A 17,370-nucleotide genomic window follows, 5' to 3' on the forward strand; every position below is an offset into this window, starting at 1 on the left:
TGACCTAATTGCCTCTTATACCCGTACAGCTCTAATGCTTCACAGCTAAAACACACTCATAAAACCCTTTGTCTGACTGTGGGAAAAGCTAATGTCCCTAACACACACTTGATGAAGTTCAGAAGTCTAATGGAGTTTCACACGCCTCAAACAGCAAAACAAAGGTTTTTCATGAGAATCATCCATTCATCTATGCTATTGATTTATGTTTAAATAAATGTTTTAATGACGACTTTAGTATAATTCAGCAAACAACATAATAGTAAAAAAAGAAGATCAAACTCCTTGTTTGTTTATGTTCATGTATATGTTTCTGTTTTGAGCAGAGTTCAACAATGGGCCAATGACTTTGGAAAACAGCTTTCTGCCTTGTCCAACAGATACTCAGGTGCTCAACTCTTACAGAAGGTTTGTCCATTATGACAGGTTTGATCTTGCTTCCCTCACTTTAACTAGTTTAGCAGTGTTTATATTTTCTTCTGATAATGGATGATTATTGAAAATGTTACTTTGCACCCACATTTCAATCCTAACACCAAAGCCATCAAGGACATTTCTGATATTGTCTGATAAAACCAGCTCCCTCTGTAGATCATCTGTAAATCACTACATTAGCAATGTGTCTAGCTGCTGGCAGATGTCACATACAGCTGTCTAGTTATCTGCCGTCTGTGTGGATTCACATTAAACTCTAATTAACACTACTTCTTACTGTTAGACACAAAGATGATATCAGCCCACGAGCAGCCCACCTGCCTACCAGAGAGAATGATAATGACCAGTTTCTACCTAACCTGAACATGTTGATGTTTTTTTTACCTTAAAGGCCTTTATTAGTGCAGAAAAACAGAAGGATGTGCATGAATAGTGAGGCAGGAAGAGGATTAACATTCCCAGATTGCTGCATCTCCTCCTCTCCCTCTTTTTTGTTTTTGTGCATCTAATCTAAGCTCAGAATAAAGCCTGGTACACTGTCAGTCTTTTGTAGAGGTGGATTATCCCTGTCTGACCTCCTGTTCCAACACCATGACCTATAGGTAGAGAGCAGGAATCACTGCTTTGGGCACAGATTGTGATTCTGCTCTCTGCTTTGAGACATTAGCCTTTGCTTCCCAGATCGTCTGAGAAATCTTGGATTTGGGTGTCTCTTTTCTTATTTTTTAAGGTGCGGATAAGCTGGAACAGCTCTGTTCTGAGAAAAATAGATGTGTGATGGCAGTAAATTATAAAAAAAAACTAGTCAACTAATTGGTCTGAGACTGGTTTTGGGTTCCCCTAACCCTGATAGAATTAGTTATTTTAGGGGGCATTTACATAAGATGCGTTCTTGCTGCTAGACAGAGTGCAATGGAACAGAGCAACCTTTTTCGTTTTTAAAAGTTGGACTATTTCTAATTTGACATGCAGACTTAAATATGCAATGCTCATGGTGGGCTGCTCAAAAAAACAGTGAGAGACGTAAAGCAATGGTCAGTTATCTCTGTCTGAATGTGTGTGCTTTACAAAACAGTGTCAAACCTAAAAATGTATATCAATATATTATTGTTATATTTAACATATGCAAAAAAACTAGATAAAATAGCCGGTCTGAGTAATCAACTTTTTGGACAATTAGCCAACTATTCGGCCTAGTGTGTGCATGTGTGTTTCAGTGTTAAGATTGATCTTTTCTTATTTTTAAAGTTTAATGAAGTTTTAACAGACTTTTGTCTTTAAATTTCAATGTATAATTTCACAACTGGAAGTTTATGTTCATGTGCTTTTCTGTTTTGCTGTGCCATTTATCATATTATCTCTGTGTGTATAGAAATATAAAGATGTGGAGCCCATAGTGAAGATGGTGGAAGTGGACGGTTCAAAGATGGTGAAGGAATTTGCTGAAGGGATGGAGAACATGCTGGGCAGGAAGATGAAATCAGCCAAGGTCAGAGATATCTAATCATATTGGATGATACTGCACTGATCCCATGTATTTACAAACAGTTTCAGCATCTGTGGGTCAGCCACTGGAATATAATATTTATTATGATATTATTTAATTGTAAATTGAACATTTATATATTGCGTTTATATTAAATAATTTCCCTGCTTTAATTGTTAAATTGTCTGTGTTGTAATTTAACAACTTTATGATCAATGGGAAGTTTCTGAATTCTATTTATGATATTATGAATACTAATTTTGTGTGTGTATTGCATTCCAGAGAATGGCAGAGGCAGCAGAGGATGCAGATTTGTATCATGAGTATAATGCCACATTAGAGGTGAGCCATTTATCCATCCATTCTCTTCCAAAAGTTCATCTATCCATCTATGTTTGTGTTTCAGTGAGATGACAGATATGTTGTTTTCTTCTGCAGTTTGACTACTACAATTCAATGATGATAAACACACAGGATGAGGATGGGAACTATGTGGGACTTGGGGGTGAATTTCCTCTGGAACAGAATGAACACTTCAACAAACTGCCAGTTAACATCCAACAGAGTGTCATACAAGTGCCCACCAATGTCTATAACAAAGGTGCCGTAAACTCAAGTGAATATAAACAACATTCCAGCCATGACTAGAAAGTAAACATAAAGCAAATATCTTTCTGTCCCTCTCTCAGATACTGACATTCTGAATGGAGTGTTTATGTCCGAAGCGCTGAATGACGTGTTTATCAGTAACTTCGAAAAGGACCCGACTCTCACTTGGCAGTACTTTGGCAGTTCAACTGGCTTTTTCAGACTTTACCCTGGTAATCAGCACACAACAGCTCTTTCGTCACACTTTCAGCCCACCACTGCAGGTCTACCGCATGAGTGCACAACAGTGATTACTCCGAAGGCGGAAAACACAACAGTGTTAGAACACGCAGTTCTGCTCATGCAGACACAGGACAGACAGCTGAGGATGCTTGACTGACATGGAACTACTGATGTAATTAGTTGTCATAATTACTCAGCCTCCTCTCTCTGTCTCTCTCATTTATCATCATGTCATCACAGTATTGACACAGTAACCAAGCAGCCAAAAGCAGACTTCGAGTTAATGAGAACTTACAGACAAATGCACACAAAAATCTTTCTCTTTCTCAGTGGATAAAAAAGAGATACAGAGAAAGTAATCATGCATACACAGAATGGTAGTGTTGGGTTCGAGTCCACCTTTATCGAGTCCGAGTCAAGTCTGTGTCTTTAAACAGTCGAGTCTGAATCGAGTCGCGTCCCTGTCCAAAAGGAGCAGTGTTGGACTCAAGAACGAGTCCATAATAGAACGAGTCCGAGTCCAGTCCAAGTCCAAAAGGAGCCGAGTCGGACTCAAGACCGAGTCCATAACAGGCCGAGTCTGAGTCGAGTCTAAAAGGGGCCGAGTCAGACTCAAGACCGAGTCCATAACAGGCCGAGTCCGAGTCGAGTCAGAGTCCAAAAGGGGCTGAGTCGGACTCAAGACCAAATCCATAACAGGCAGAGGCCGAGTCCAAAAGTGGCCGAGTCGGACTCAAGACCGAGTCCATAACAGGTAGAGTCCAAGTCGAGTCTGAGTCCAAAAGGGGCAGAGTCAGACTTAAGACCAAGTCCATAACAGACCGAGGCCGAGTCCAAAAGTGGCCAAGTCGGACTCAAGACCAAGTCCATAATAGGCCGTGGCCGAGTCCAAAAGAGGCAGAGTCGGACTCAGGCCATCCATTGAGTCCAAATGAATCTCTTCATGAATCTGAATTCAAATTGTAACCGTAAACGCCACATCAATGTTTTAAGCTTATTTTAACATTCACAACTTAGAAAAAAACAATTGTCAATATAAATGTAACAAAAACACCTCTATATTTCATGATTAGTTTCCTGCTGAACAAACTTCAAAGTGGTTTCAGAGTGATGGGATATGCTTTTACACACTTCTGCATTCTGTTGACATTACAAATACATTATTTGTTGTTTTTTCCCTTCAACTCAACAACAGACTAAAGAAAGTGAAAGCTGCATTAGTCATTAAAATGCGAGTTATTGATTAGAATTTTTATTTAGTTTTTTCAATTTAGTTTAGTTTTATTTCAAATAAAATAATAAAATAAATAATATATACTGAGATTTATTTTTGTCTCTATCTGCCGACTGGTTTGGGAAAATAATGAGTCAACACAGTAATAATTAGCACTCACTGAGTAGTTACATATCACGACTGGACTGCAAATGCTACATGCGAAAACACTGGTAAGGCCCAATGCTAAAATCTGGGGCATTTACACACTGCTTGTGTACCTAAAACCCTGATGCGTCCATGTGTTATCGTTTTAAAAAAATAAGAGGGATCATAAAAATGTATTTAGTACTACCTTGAAGAAGCTATTTGACAACAGATACTCACATATATTCCATGATATTAAATAGCAACTGAATTTAAACAAATTATCCTGTTCAAAAATGTACATTCTCTTGGTTCTAAAAGCATTAGTTCACCCAAAAATGACAATTCAGTCATTGTTTACTCACCCCTGTGTTGTTATAACTCCATATGATTTTCTTTCTTTTTCTTAACACAGTGGGAGAAATTGTGAAAAAAAAAATGTGCTCAGTGATGTAACACAATGGCAGTTTTAACTCGATCTCATTAAAAGTCTTACATAATTTACGAGTTGGCTATTTTGCATGTTGTCGCACGATGTTGTTTGCATACATTCATACGACTTTACATGCTAATTCCTGGATGTCTAATGCGAAAGAAAGCGCAATTCTGCATTTAAGGATATTCTTATTAATATTATGCCCTTATCCAAACCCCTTATCTAAACGTAACCATTCAGTAGAGTTTGACTCTGTTATGTCTGACAGAAGCAAGTAATTGTCCCGTAATAGATGGAAACGATGTCCAGCGACATCATTGGCTGTAGTGAAAGTAGTAGGAATTCAAGCAAGTACTGTCGCACGATTTCATAGGAATTAGCCAAATTTTAAAAGTCGTACGAATCTTGACAATTTCGACGTGAGAGTGTGTTGGCAGTTTATGGCGACCACTTCTTCAAGCTTCATAAGGCCACAAAAGTATAATTCAGAAGTCTACCAAATTATTGTATGTGACTCATGTTGTTCTCAAGAAATACGATAAGGTTTTGTGGGAAACAAACTGAAATCTGATGTATTATTAAGTGAAACTCTTGACCGACAGACTGTATGAAAGCTTTAGAGCCACTGGCACGAGAGCAAACTCATTAATATTGTGTGTTGCTTTATCTGTGATTAATGACTGTTTGTGTATTGCTCATGAGTTCCTGCTTAGTAATGAGTTGTAAAGCTGACCACTTTTCTGAAGAAAAATACTGTACATTCTTTGGTTTCCCAGCATCTTCTGCACATTTCAGTTATTCCCAAAAGTGGCAAAATGATATAGGCATCCAAATTTTGACACGGAGGACAATTGATGGACACATACACAACTAATACAAAAGGTGCAAACATTCATTGATGCTCAAGAAGGCAACACAAGAACCAAGAACGAAGGGGATGCAAACTTTTGTACAGGATGTTTTGTGTAAATTACAGTAAATACAATCCCCACATCTCAATATATAAAGGAATATTCTGTGTTTAAGTCAAGTTAAGCTCAATCGACAGCATTTGTGGCATAATATTGATTATCACAAAAATTAATTTCGACTTGTCCCTCCTTTAAACATTTTTAAAAGATTGTGTTACCGTGAGACACCTACAGTACAATGGAAGTGAATGGGGAATGAACATTCAGAAAACACCCCGTTTACATTTTCAGGTGTTGCACGAATACATGGATCGGCTTCTATCAGCTCGTTGTTCAAAACGCATTTTTGCATTATTTTGGGCATTTGCGCTGACTGACAGGATGACAAAGAGCGTATGACGTCATTGCCATGGTAACCAGACACATTTCAGCTGATTTGTTGAAGACTAGAATGAATGTAGCATCAAATCATCGTGTGATGCAACAAAATTGATTTTCTTCTCTGAAAACGATACCAGAGACAAGAGCGATAAGGAAAATGAGGAGATTTAATTTAAGAACAAAAAAAATCAGTGACCCTACCAAAAACCGAGACTGTCCTGTGTAATAAACCGGGACGTCTTTTCACTCAATCTATAATTAAATTATAAACAAAACATTTCACTGCCCAAAATAACTTCATATATCATTGTGCATTTTATTGTGGAAAACAAAAACTGTAAAATAACTTATTTTAAGTAGCTCGTCAGTGCTTTTAAAATAGAAAAACAATAAATATGTGTCGTTTATCTATTTTTCAGAGTTACAGCCTGCTTTAGAAATGTTCCCGACTTTTTAAAATGTTACAGTTAATTCATCAAAGATCAGTTTAATTTGACATCGCTGCGTGGGCCACAAGAGACTACAGATGCCTATGTGTGGATAAATTACGACTAAAAAGACTTAAAATCCCATATTAATAATATTTTTCAGAATTTTTATTTTGATATGTTGTTTTAGTAAACTGTGAGAGACATGATATGGGTTACTTGACTTAATGAAGGTACACCACGCTGAAATTGTGATACAAGCACCGTCTTGGCTGCACAAACACCGCATGCGATTTTACCAGTTGCCAGGTCCTGTGCCTTGCAAAACTGCCTTGAAGTTTCTAGTATATTCACTTTATGTGTTCGTCGTACCAGCCATCTCGGTAATCAATGTTATACAGCAGTCTCTGTAGTAACATTCAAGAGTATTGGTTGACTGAGTGTGCCGCTCTGCAGGTGTGTATGCTCAACACGGTGAACCAAACTTTGACAGCCGGGGATGCTACAACTGCTTGCAGACAGAGTGTCCATTTATTTCTGGTTCATTATATTTATTTATTTATTTTGTTCATTGCATCACAAATCAAATTCCATGGACTCGGCTGGACTCAGAAAAAAATCCCAAAGGCTCAAGTCCGAGTTAATTCTGAGTAAAAATGCATCCCAGTCCGAACTCGAGTACCACAACTCAACAGAATGGCCGTTAAAACAAAGGGACTATCTGCAAAAAGATGCAAGAAACAATATTTGTATCTGTGATAATTAAGTTGCACAATTAATATAGTAAAAAATTTGATAAATAGCTGTGGCTGAAATCCTCCATTCACTTTTCTAAATATGGTCAGCCCAATTGAGTCACACCTTCGGCAGATCATTTGCTTTAAACTGATAGTTCTGTCACCATCTAACCACCCTCAATTTGCTCAAAACTTAAACAAAAGAGTTATTATGAAAATGCCAAAGCCATTCCTTTCCATACACTGAGAATGCATGTTGGCTGTCAAGTTCAGTTGAAAGTTGTCTTGGTTTATTAAAAATAATATATTAGGGAAAGATTTGAACCTGGGTCTCCCTGGGCACACTAAAAACAACATATACCACTACCCTAGTGTGCCGCACACTTGTATAAGGAGCAACTAATGTGTTTTGTCCTTTGGACTGTCAATTGAACTGCCACTAGTGCCCCCTAAAATATAAATGAATGATACCCCTGTGCACATGTTTGTTTTTCATATTTTAAGGTATCCAGTGGACACCTGATGAAAATGGAGTTGTCACTTTTGATGCCAGGAATCGCAACTGGTGAGTTATGCACATTGCGTTAATGCTTATTTAGATTTCGATTTTTCCATGTAAATTCTAGATGCACAAAAGGATCACACAGGAAATTGACATGTTGTTTCTGAATGTTCATGTACCTTGAAACTGACCCCATTCAGCCAAATTACTGAGTAGCACCATCCTCCATCAGACATAATTTCACTGTAAAAGAAAAAAAAAATTCAGTAACATTTTTGGTAAAATAATGGCAGATGTGGTTGCCAGAAATTGACAGTAAAAAATATGTAACTATGTTTCAGGCTTTAATATGTATTGTTAATCTCTGTAGTAACTACAAAAGGCCATATGATGATTTAAAGTTCATCAAGAGTGGCCCTTCTGGCCTAAGCAACCAATTGGCCCATTTGCTAGGGTGGGTAGAGTCACGTTGGGTTAACCTCCTCGTGGTCGCTATAATGTGGTTCTCGTTCTCGGTGGGGCGTGTGCTTGGATGTCGCGTAGAGTAGCGTGAAGCCTCCAGGATGCTAGGTCTCTGTGGTAACGTGCTCAACAAGCCACATAATGAGATGCGCAGATTGACGTTCTCAAGCGCGAAGGCAACTGAGTTTCGTCCTCTGCCACCCGGATTGAGGTGAGTCACTACAACACCATGAGGACTTAGAGTGCATTTGGGAATTTGGCCATTCCCATAAAATATAATTTAATGATGATGAGTCATGCAGGGACTTCTGGGAATGGCCAATTATTGTTTTTCACCCTAATTTTAACAATAGTTTACCATAAAAATACATGCATTCTCTTGTTAAACATAATATCATTTTTTTTACCATTAATTACATGGTAAAATAATACTTTTTAATTTTATTTAATTTTCGTACCATATTTTACCATAAAATGTATTGTATTGTCTTGTTAAATATATTATAATTATTTACCATGTATGTTAAGGTAATTACCCGTTAACCAATTAATGTTAATTAAATTACAGAAATGTTTTACAGTGCATGCACACAATTCCTCCTAACACTACTGATAGCCCATTGAGGAAGTAGCCTAAATGACACAGCCTCTGGTCCAGTGGGAAGCAGAAAAGTAATCATGTTCACATAGAAAATGCTGAGTGGGATTCAGAGGCTGCATTTTTTACCTAAAATTACATTTTTACTCCTCTGAGCTTTAGGTTTAGGGTTGGGGTTTGGCTTAGGGGGTGGAGTTAATAAATTAAGCAGTACATAATTAAAACTTGCTTTTGGCATTGCATTTCACCCGGAAACTGGAGCTCATGCATGCCCACACGTTCAACAACACTTCAAACTTCAGCCACTGGGGGCAGTGATTCAAATTTTGGTATGAATAGACCAATTTCAGGAGCAGAACTTTTGACCTACTGTCGTTCACGGTTTGTTCAGTCTGATTTCCCCTTCAAGTGGAGTCGGAAATATTGTAATTATGAGTTCCAAGCATAAGAATGACCCAGTGAAGTCCTATTTACAAGTGGGAAAGTCAGAATTGTAGATGATACATGAGTTTCCGAGAGTATTCAATTGTTTTTATATGACAGCCAACTAATGACTCACCCTTCGTGGTATGTTTTAAGCAAATTAATTATTTGTTAGATTCCATTCATTAATAAAACATATAAGTCATGTATAAGTGATACTGGTGTATTCACTTGTGTTTTTTTCACTGGTACAACAGAAAAAAAAGCTTTTGCCGTTGTTCATTGTGTATTTGCTTGAGTTTGGCTTCTTCTGTATTTTGTTACCCACTTTAATGCATGGCATATCATAGTAACAAATGCCCAACTCGGAGGTACAAGCGTCCCAGGTCCACTTGAAGGCAGCATGAAAACACACTCTGGTTGTAAACAGAATGGTTGGATTAGTGATTCTGCTGAAGGTTTCTCAGAAGTTAGTCACTTCTGAACATCAAGGACTAAAGGAAAGATTAGTGATCTGGCCACAGCCTAGCAGGTCTGATCTCAGTGAAAGACTTTAATCCTTATTTCTTTCCGTGACTGACTTCTGCCCACATTTCTCTGCCCAGTTTCCTCAAACACCTTCTGGGATTAACACAATTACAGCTAATGCACACAATCTGTTTAGCTGTCACGAACAAAACGCAGAGGCCCATTGACTTGCGTTATGTCCCTATCTCTGGGCAACAAATCATGTTGTAATCTGTAAGACTAATAAGTTACATAAACACAAGATGAATAAAATGTGTGTACATGACTATTGCTGTAATAATCAGTCTCAATTTCTGTCTCTTTCTCTCTCCTACCCTCTCTCTCTCTCTCTCTCTCACCTTCTTATTGTGATCTTATTACTTCCTTCTCTCAGAACATTACGCAGATGCGATTTCACTCACTGTTATCCATTTGAGGAATTATTAATGAGAAAGGTCTTGACTGTTTGCAAAGGCCATCTGAGAAAGTTTTCTTTGTCTTTTAAAAACACATTGTGCGACCAATTATCCTAAATCGAAGAATAACAGACCATTTCTGTTTATTTCTCTCTCTTTTAGGTACATCCAGGCTGCCACGTCCCCCAAAGATATCATCATTGCTGTGGACATAAGTGGCAGTATGAAGGGTTTGAGGCTCACTATTGCAAAACACACCATCAACACCATTCTAGACACACTTGGCGAAAACGACTTTGTCAATGTCATTGCGGTAAGAACAGAAATCCTGTAGAGGGTGTGTGGCTTAATGACTACTCCCTAATTACAATGCTAGTCTATACTGTTTCTCTTTTTCTCGCTCTCTCTCTCTTTGTTTCTCCAGTACAGTGATTATGTGCAGTATGTAGAGCCTTGTTTTAAAGGCACGCTGGTACAGGCCGACCTAGACAACCGAGAGGTAACATTTTCTCTGTTTGCAAAGTGCAGTGAATTCAGATGCCAGTGGAGATCTTAGCTTCTTAATTGCTGCATTCTTCTCCCATCCTTTTGCCTTGTTTCTAGCACTTCAAACTGCTGGTGGAAGAGCTGCAGGTGAAAGGTGAAGGAAAGGTGAAGAAAGCCATGAAAGAGTCCTTCAAGATTCTTAATGAGGTGAGTGTTTGAGACGATTTATGTCTCCCCACATGGAAATTAATTTATCAAATGTATCTCTTTGTGTGTGTGTAGGCAGCAGCTGAAGAAAGGGGTAGTTTATGTAACCAGGCAATAATGTTGATCACTGATGGAGCCATGGAAGATTTTCAGCAGGTGTTTGAAGACTTTAACTGGCCAGACCGCAGGGTACCAAACAAACAAACAAACACACACAATCACCATAGATACATGCTTTCCCTGTATGTATCTGAAAATCAAATATACTCTTTAAACAGGTGCGTGTGTTTACATATCTGATTGGACGAGAGCTAACCTTTGCTAGTAATGTCAAATGGATTGCCTGCAACAATAAAGGTGAGATTTAGTCCTGCCCAGGCAAGTGAGCTCTAGTTTTGGGAAATTTAGGTATCAAGTCCAGACACCATGTGTACTGAAAATACTTTGCACAGTACGTACATTACATACTGACTTCTCAGTGTTTTGCTACACAGCTGTAGTCTTCCATGTTTTATTTCTGCTTTAAGAGAACTATAATTCGTATTAAACATTTGCCATAGAATTAAAATGTAATATTGTGACTCAATGCTCTCTGCTGGTCAAAGACAAAAATCAATCACATTGTCTCATTACAGTTGTTTGTGTGTTCATAATTAGGTTACTACACCCACATCTCTACTCTGGCAGATGTACAGGAGAATGTGATGGAATATCTACATGTGCTCAGCAGGCCAATGGTCATCAACCATGATCATGACATCATTTGGACAGAGGCCTACATGGATAGTGTGGTTAGCTGATTACGTTTTTTTTCACTCCCAAAGTCATGTTTCATATTGTCCCAAGCTTTCATTGTGATCATTTTTCATTAATGTTGTAGCTCTCATGTTGTGAGTGTGATGTTATTATTTGTCTGTCTGTTACTTTATTATGTGTGTCATTCTTGCCTGCGATCCTCTCTCATCTCATTCCAGCTACCCAACACAGCCGAGGTAAACTCGATTTCATGATCCGCAGTGGATTGTATGCAAAGTAGTATATAGTACTACTAGAAATCAATTACACTGTATATTAGTATGTGTTGTTGCAGTTTAGTGTTAGTCACACATTCTCCGTCCCTGGTAAATACAGTTTAGTTGTATCCAGTTTTCAGAAATTCTGATGTCTGTGAAGGTTCCAGGTCATTGTCAAACATCTGGTAGATTTCAAGTCAAAAGCAACTGGACCTCAAACATATCCTGTTTGCAAGTCTAGCTGTGCCTGTTTGTTTTTGTAGAGGACACTGTGTTCTGACATGAATAACGAATAACGATGTGATTAACTTGTATTTAAAAAGATACAGAGGAAAATTATATTTTGTTGTTGACTAGGCCCACAAATAATCTTTTTTCTACATTTGTCTGTGGGACATATATTTGTGGAATTTTGTGGTTTGGATTTAAATATGGTCAAATGTTTTAAACAGTAAAAAATTTAAAACTTTAAGTTTTATAAGATTAGCCACAATTTTTATTTAATAAATGATCTGTCAAGAGCCATGGGCAATGTGTAAACTGTGTGACGGAGTTAATGGGGGGCGTTTGAAACTTCGAATTCAGTGGAAATCTGCAGAGCTTTCTTCAGAATTGTGTGGATGCCGATTCTGTGCAGATAAGAACAATAAAGAACTGATTCTGCCAACCTGGCAAGGTATACTTACTGTGTTTATTGAAGGTGTCGTTCAGGATGCCGTTTACACCAGATGCCTGTCTGGGAATTAACTTAAATTCAATCATTGATCTCTCTCTCCCTCTCGGTCTATTCAGCTTTTTAACACACAGGCTGAGAGCTTGCTGTTGATGACCTCTGTTGCCATGCCTGTGTTCAGCAAGAAAGAGGAAACGGTGAGATGAAAAAAAAATGAATCAACTCCATCTCTCAAATGATACCTGACTGAACAGCCTAATATATTATGGAACATTTTTATAAACTTTTAATCCCCTTTTCACCCAATTTGGAATGCCCATTTCCCACTACTTAGTGGGTCCTCATGTTGGTGCGGTTACTCACCTCAATCCGGGTGGCGGAGGACAAGTCTCAGTTGTCCTCCGACTCAGGTTACAGTGTGAAGATTTCAATTTTTCCATTGATCATTGTAGAAATACTGGGGAGGGTTGTACTTGCTTGCTTTGTTATTAGGTGGTAAGTGAATATCTAAGAAACAATAAATGTTAATTTAACGTTTTTCATACACAGAAGATAGATAGTACACATACTCCACGTGCGCACGGTATGTGAAGCTGGCACAAACCAATATTTATAAATCAATGAGTCTAAAATATTTCGACAAAATCATTCAATATTTGCTACAAACCACTCTTAACGTATTTATAATATTTATACCGCTACATTATGAATGTATAAACTGACTTTTGTACCTAAAAGAAGAGATTAATAATACATTAAAAGCTCAGGCGACTCACCCTCAATAACAGCTTTCACGCGACTGATGAAAAGCGCGAGAGATCGCTGTGGACTTCAAACGCGATATTAAAGCGTTAATACTATTTAAATATTGTCCGTTCTAGATCATTTACAAAGTAAGACGTTTCAGAATGATCACATTTTTATTTTAACCACTTGAATAAAATGTAAAAAATATTTTAATATAATACTGAGGTTTTGCAGAATAATTGGTTGAATTGAATTTATTTAATGACATCGAGACTGGGTGACAGCTTAGACTAGCCTTTAGACTTTTAAACTAGCCTCATAGCTGTTTCAAGATTGCTCTCTCTCTCCCTAGCTGTCTCATGGTATCCTTCTTGGTGTGGTTGGCACTGATGTCCCTCTGAAAGAACTCATGAGACTGGTTCCTCGATATAAGGTGCCTTCATTATGTCATCAGTCTCTACCTGCTATAGCTGGAAAGATATTATTGCACTATGGGTGATGTTTAGACTGCAGACTGAACTATAAGTAAATATGTTAATTTGCATATCTTAAACCATTTGTAATTTTGACTTTTGCTGTGCTGATTTAGCTGGGGGTTCATGGCTATGCGTTCCTGAATACCAACAATGGTTATATCCTCTCTCATCCTGACCTTCGACCTCTGGTAAGCTCCAAACCTAGAAGGATTAACAAATCTTTAAGAGCTAACTGCATTTCTATCACATAAGGCAATGTTTTCTACCCTTAATGTGCACGTTATGTGTTTTTGCTAGTATAAAGACGGTAAGGAGCTGAAGCCAAAGCCGAACTACAACAGTGTGGATCTGTCAGAGGTGGAGTGGGAAGATACAGAAGATGCAGTTAGTGGAAAACACACACAAACACATATTGTACCATTTAAAGTTCAACTGCTGCAAGGTGTTTGTGTGTTCGTTTACCCTGTCTAGTTGAGAACAGCGATGGTAAAAGGGGAAAATGGGGCACTCTCGCTGGACGTCAGAGCAACAGTAGACAATAGAGTGAGTAAATGTTCTGATCAGTTTAATATAGTTTGATTCATTTCATTTTCTCCCATAATAACCATGCTGAAACATGTTTATGTCTTTCCTTCTCAGAGGAGAGTAGTTTTCCTGAAAAATGAATATTTCTACACTACCATCAATGAAACTCCATTCAGGTAAGCTTCTCCTAAAATATGTTCATATACCATATTTTGACAGTAAATCTTAAAAATGTTTAAATCTCTGTTAACATTTTGATTAAAGGAATAGTTCACCCAAAAGCAAAATTCTCATCTTGTACTCACCCTCATGCATCCCAGATGTGTTTGACTTTCTATCTTCTGCAGAACACAAACAAAGATTTTTAGAAGAATATTCCAGCTCTGTTGGTCGATACAATGCAAGTCAACAGGATCCAAAACTTTGAAGCTCAAACGCACATAAAGGCAGAATAAAATACACATGGGATTTTTAAATGCTTCATGGGATGGCGTGTATGTAAAAGAGAAAGTACTCTTAAGAGAAGAGCACTTAGTAGGGCTGGTTGAAAGTGGAGATTTAGAATAAAAAAAGGAATTATATATTGATCTGTTTCTCACCCACACCTATCATATCACTTCTGAATACAGTGACTTAACCACTGGATTCTTATGGATTACTTTTATGCTGCCTTTATGTGCTTTTTGGAGCTTCAAAGTTCTGGAAGTTATTATGTGGACCTACAGAGCTGAGATTTTCTTCTAAAAATCTTTGTTTATGTTCAGCAGAAGAAATAAAGTCATGCACATCTGGGATGGCATGAGGGTGAGTACATGATGAGAGAATTTTCATTTTGGGGTGAACTATTCTTATTGTTTTTTCAATGTCTATGTTTTCAGTCTTGGAATTGTGCTTACCAAAGGTCACGGGAAGAATGTTTTCATTGGAAATGTATCAATCGAAGAGGGTACAGATTTTCTAATTTTTACCTACAAAGGAAACATAATTTTCCTGCCGTCTAAGCTTTGTAATTTCTCTCTCATGGTGTGTTTTTTTGTGTCCAACAGGCCTTCATGATCTGACGGCATCTGATGTCACTGTTGCTAATGAATGGTGGGTGTTAGGGTTATCAGTTGGGGTTAAAATGCAAGATTAGGCACTTTTTGTTTTGTTTTGGCAGTTTATGTGGTGTCTGAAGTGATTTAATGTATTTTGATTGAAGCTTGTTGATGTTTCAGGACATACTGTGAGACAGACATCGATCCACATCATCGCAAACTTACACAGTTTCAGGCTGTGGTTCAGTACCTGATGGGGAAAGAACCAGACCTGGAGTGTGAGTTCTGTCTGTAGAGGCCTTTAGATGCTAAATAAGAAGTTTTAGTGAAACGCTATCTGATTGATGATTGCTAATTGGATATATTCAGAGAGAGCTTGTCAATCTATGATTGAGTCGGACAGAGAGATATCTGTCTGTTCTCCAGGTGATGAAAGACTCTTGCAGCAGACTCTGTTTGATGCTGTGGTCACAGCTCCTATGGAAGCCTACTGGACAGCGCTGTTGCTCAACGCCTCCGGGTACAATTTCCCACACACAGCGTAACAGATGAGTTTCATAATGTAAAGCATCCTCAAGCGTGACCTATCTTATTCCTTTGCATGCCTCCATTGCACAGAATTGATGGGGGTGTGGAGACAGCATTTCTGGGCACACGCTCTGGCCTCATGAGGACGATCAGATATGTCGGCGTAGAGAAGCGTGTGGCGAAGTGAGTACCTTTAATCAAGAGCTCTTGCTGCCTGTGTCACGACTCTGCAGTGAAGAGAATAGACTACATCTGCATTGTCATAGGCTTCCTACAGCCACTTACTCTCACTGTACAAAATAACATTAGGCAGAAGAACAATAGTACATTATATACATTACATATGCCTTTTACTCAAGCAAACATTTTGATAAGTGTAGGCATAGCATTGCAGTAGTGAGTTTTTTAGAGGGAATTGAACTGTTATTAATAATCCAGCTGTATGATTTTTCTCTTTCTGGTGATATATTTACAGGAAATTCCTGTCTCCATCTGATAAGAAGAATCTTTTTACTCTGGACCATTTCCCTGTGTGGTACCGGCGTGCAGCAGAGAATACAGCTGGACGCTTTTTATACTATGTCCCTACGGAGGACAGCATTCGAGGTAAACTGCTCCTCGCTGACCACATCATAAACACTGCAAGTTTTACATCCTGTTGTGCGTGCTGTGCTCAATTATTTCTCTTCCCCCGCAGCAGACAGCAAGTTTGTGATTGCTGTCACGTCTGTTACAGTGACTGTAAACAAAAAGACAGCAATTGCTGGAGGTAGGACCTTTAATTCTTTAATAGTCTGTGCAGAGGCAAAACCGCCCATTGAATTGCTATTATCTTAGTGGCCCTATATGAATGTGCAAGAGTTCACCTCCTGAACATCTTTATACATTTTAAAAGTACCAAACAATGCCTCAGCATGACCTTTGCTTTGATCTTGATTGGTTGTACTGTATTAATGCATTAATGAGAAGGAAAAGATAAAGGATCTTCCACCATGTTGTGTGACTTATTAACAATTTGAACAAACCGTATTTGTGTGGGTCGGGTTTTGCCAACATTGTGGGGACTAGCTAACAGTCCCCAATGAGGAAAACAGCTTAAAGGGATAGTTCACCAAAAATCTAAATTCTCTCATCATTTACACGGCCTCATGCCATCCCAGATGTGTGTGACTTTCTTCTGCTGAACACAAACTAAGTATATTTATATAGAAGTATATTTCAGCTCTTTAGGTCCATACAATGCAAGTCAATGGTGGCCAGAACTCTAAAAGCTCCAAAAAGGAGATAAAGTCAGCATAAAAGTAGTCCATAAGACTCCAGTATTTTAATCAGTTTCTTCTGAAGCAGTCCGTTTGGTTTTGGGTGAGAACAGATCAAAATGCTTTATTACACTTCCTGGTACTTGACACCTGCTAGATGGCAAAATTGTTATCGATCTTGAAATCATGATCACCAAGGACAACATGTACAGTGAAAAATAGTTATATTTTGGTCTGTTCTCACTCAAAATCAACTGGATCGCTTCAGAAGACATTTATTAAATCACTGGAGTGTTATGAATTACTTTTATGATAACTTAATCTGCTTTTCTGTGCTTTTGGAGTTCTGGTCACCATTCACTTGCATTGTAAGGACCTACAGAGCTGTGATATTCTTCTAAAAATCTTTGTTTGTGTTCTAAAGAAAGAAAGAAAGTCATACACATTTGGGATGGCATGAGGGTAAGGAAATAATGTGAGAATTTTCATTTTTGGGTGAACTAAAC

At 38.2% G+C, this 17,370-nt stretch overlaps 1 protein-coding gene across 5 annotated transcripts in view; it reads left to right on the top strand.

Moving 5' to 3' along the window:
• The window catches only part of cacna2d4a (calcium channel, voltage-dependent, alpha 2/delta subunit 4a), a 42,402-nt gene that overhangs the window by 2,065 nt on the left and 22,967 nt on the right, over positions 1-17,370 (top strand). For 4 of the 5 annotated variants that reach the window (XM_052118802.1, XM_052118801.1, XM_052118803.1 and 1 more), the window contains exons 2-27: positions 327-408; positions 1,808-1,924; positions 2,204-2,263; positions 2,360-2,522; positions 2,611-2,742; positions 7,510-7,570; positions 10,076-10,226; positions 10,338-10,412; positions 10,517-10,606; positions 10,682-10,795; positions 10,885-10,963; positions 11,264-11,397; positions 11,581-11,598; positions 12,412-12,489; positions 13,392-13,472; positions 13,629-13,703; positions 13,813-13,899; positions 13,987-14,058; positions 14,155-14,216; positions 14,919-14,986; positions 15,087-15,132; positions 15,258-15,355; positions 15,504-15,597; positions 15,696-15,788; positions 16,081-16,211; positions 16,303-16,374. In XM_052118802.1, coding sequence (XP_051974762.1) covers positions 327-408; positions 1,808-1,924; positions 2,204-2,263; positions 2,360-2,522; positions 2,611-2,742; positions 7,510-7,570; positions 10,076-10,226; positions 10,338-10,412; positions 10,517-10,606; positions 10,682-10,795; positions 10,885-10,963; positions 11,264-11,397; positions 11,581-11,598; positions 12,412-12,489; positions 13,392-13,472; positions 13,629-13,703; positions 13,813-13,899; positions 13,987-14,058; positions 14,155-14,216; positions 14,919-14,986; positions 15,087-15,132; positions 15,258-15,355; positions 15,504-15,597; positions 15,696-15,788; positions 16,081-16,211; positions 16,303-16,374 — 2,333 coding nt within the window. The remainder of the gene's footprint in view (positions 1-326; positions 409-1,807; positions 1,925-2,203; positions 2,264-2,359; positions 2,523-2,610; positions 2,743-7,509; positions 7,571-10,075; positions 10,227-10,337; positions 10,413-10,516; positions 10,607-10,681; positions 10,796-10,884; positions 10,964-11,263; positions 11,398-11,580; positions 11,599-12,411; positions 12,490-13,391; positions 13,473-13,628; positions 13,704-13,812; positions 13,900-13,986; positions 14,059-14,154; positions 14,217-14,918; positions 14,987-15,086; positions 15,133-15,257; positions 15,356-15,503; positions 15,598-15,695; positions 15,789-16,080; positions 16,212-16,302; positions 16,375-17,370) is intronic. The other variant, XM_052118805.1, reaches the window with a different exon arrangement.

Source organism: Xyrauchen texanus, chromosome 45 (assembly GCF_025860055.1).
Source record: "Xyrauchen texanus isolate HMW12.3.18 chromosome 45, RBS_HiC_50CHRs, whole genome shotgun sequence".
Taxonomy (NCBI): Eukaryota; Metazoa; Chordata; class Actinopteri; order Cypriniformes; family Catostomidae; genus Xyrauchen; species Xyrauchen texanus.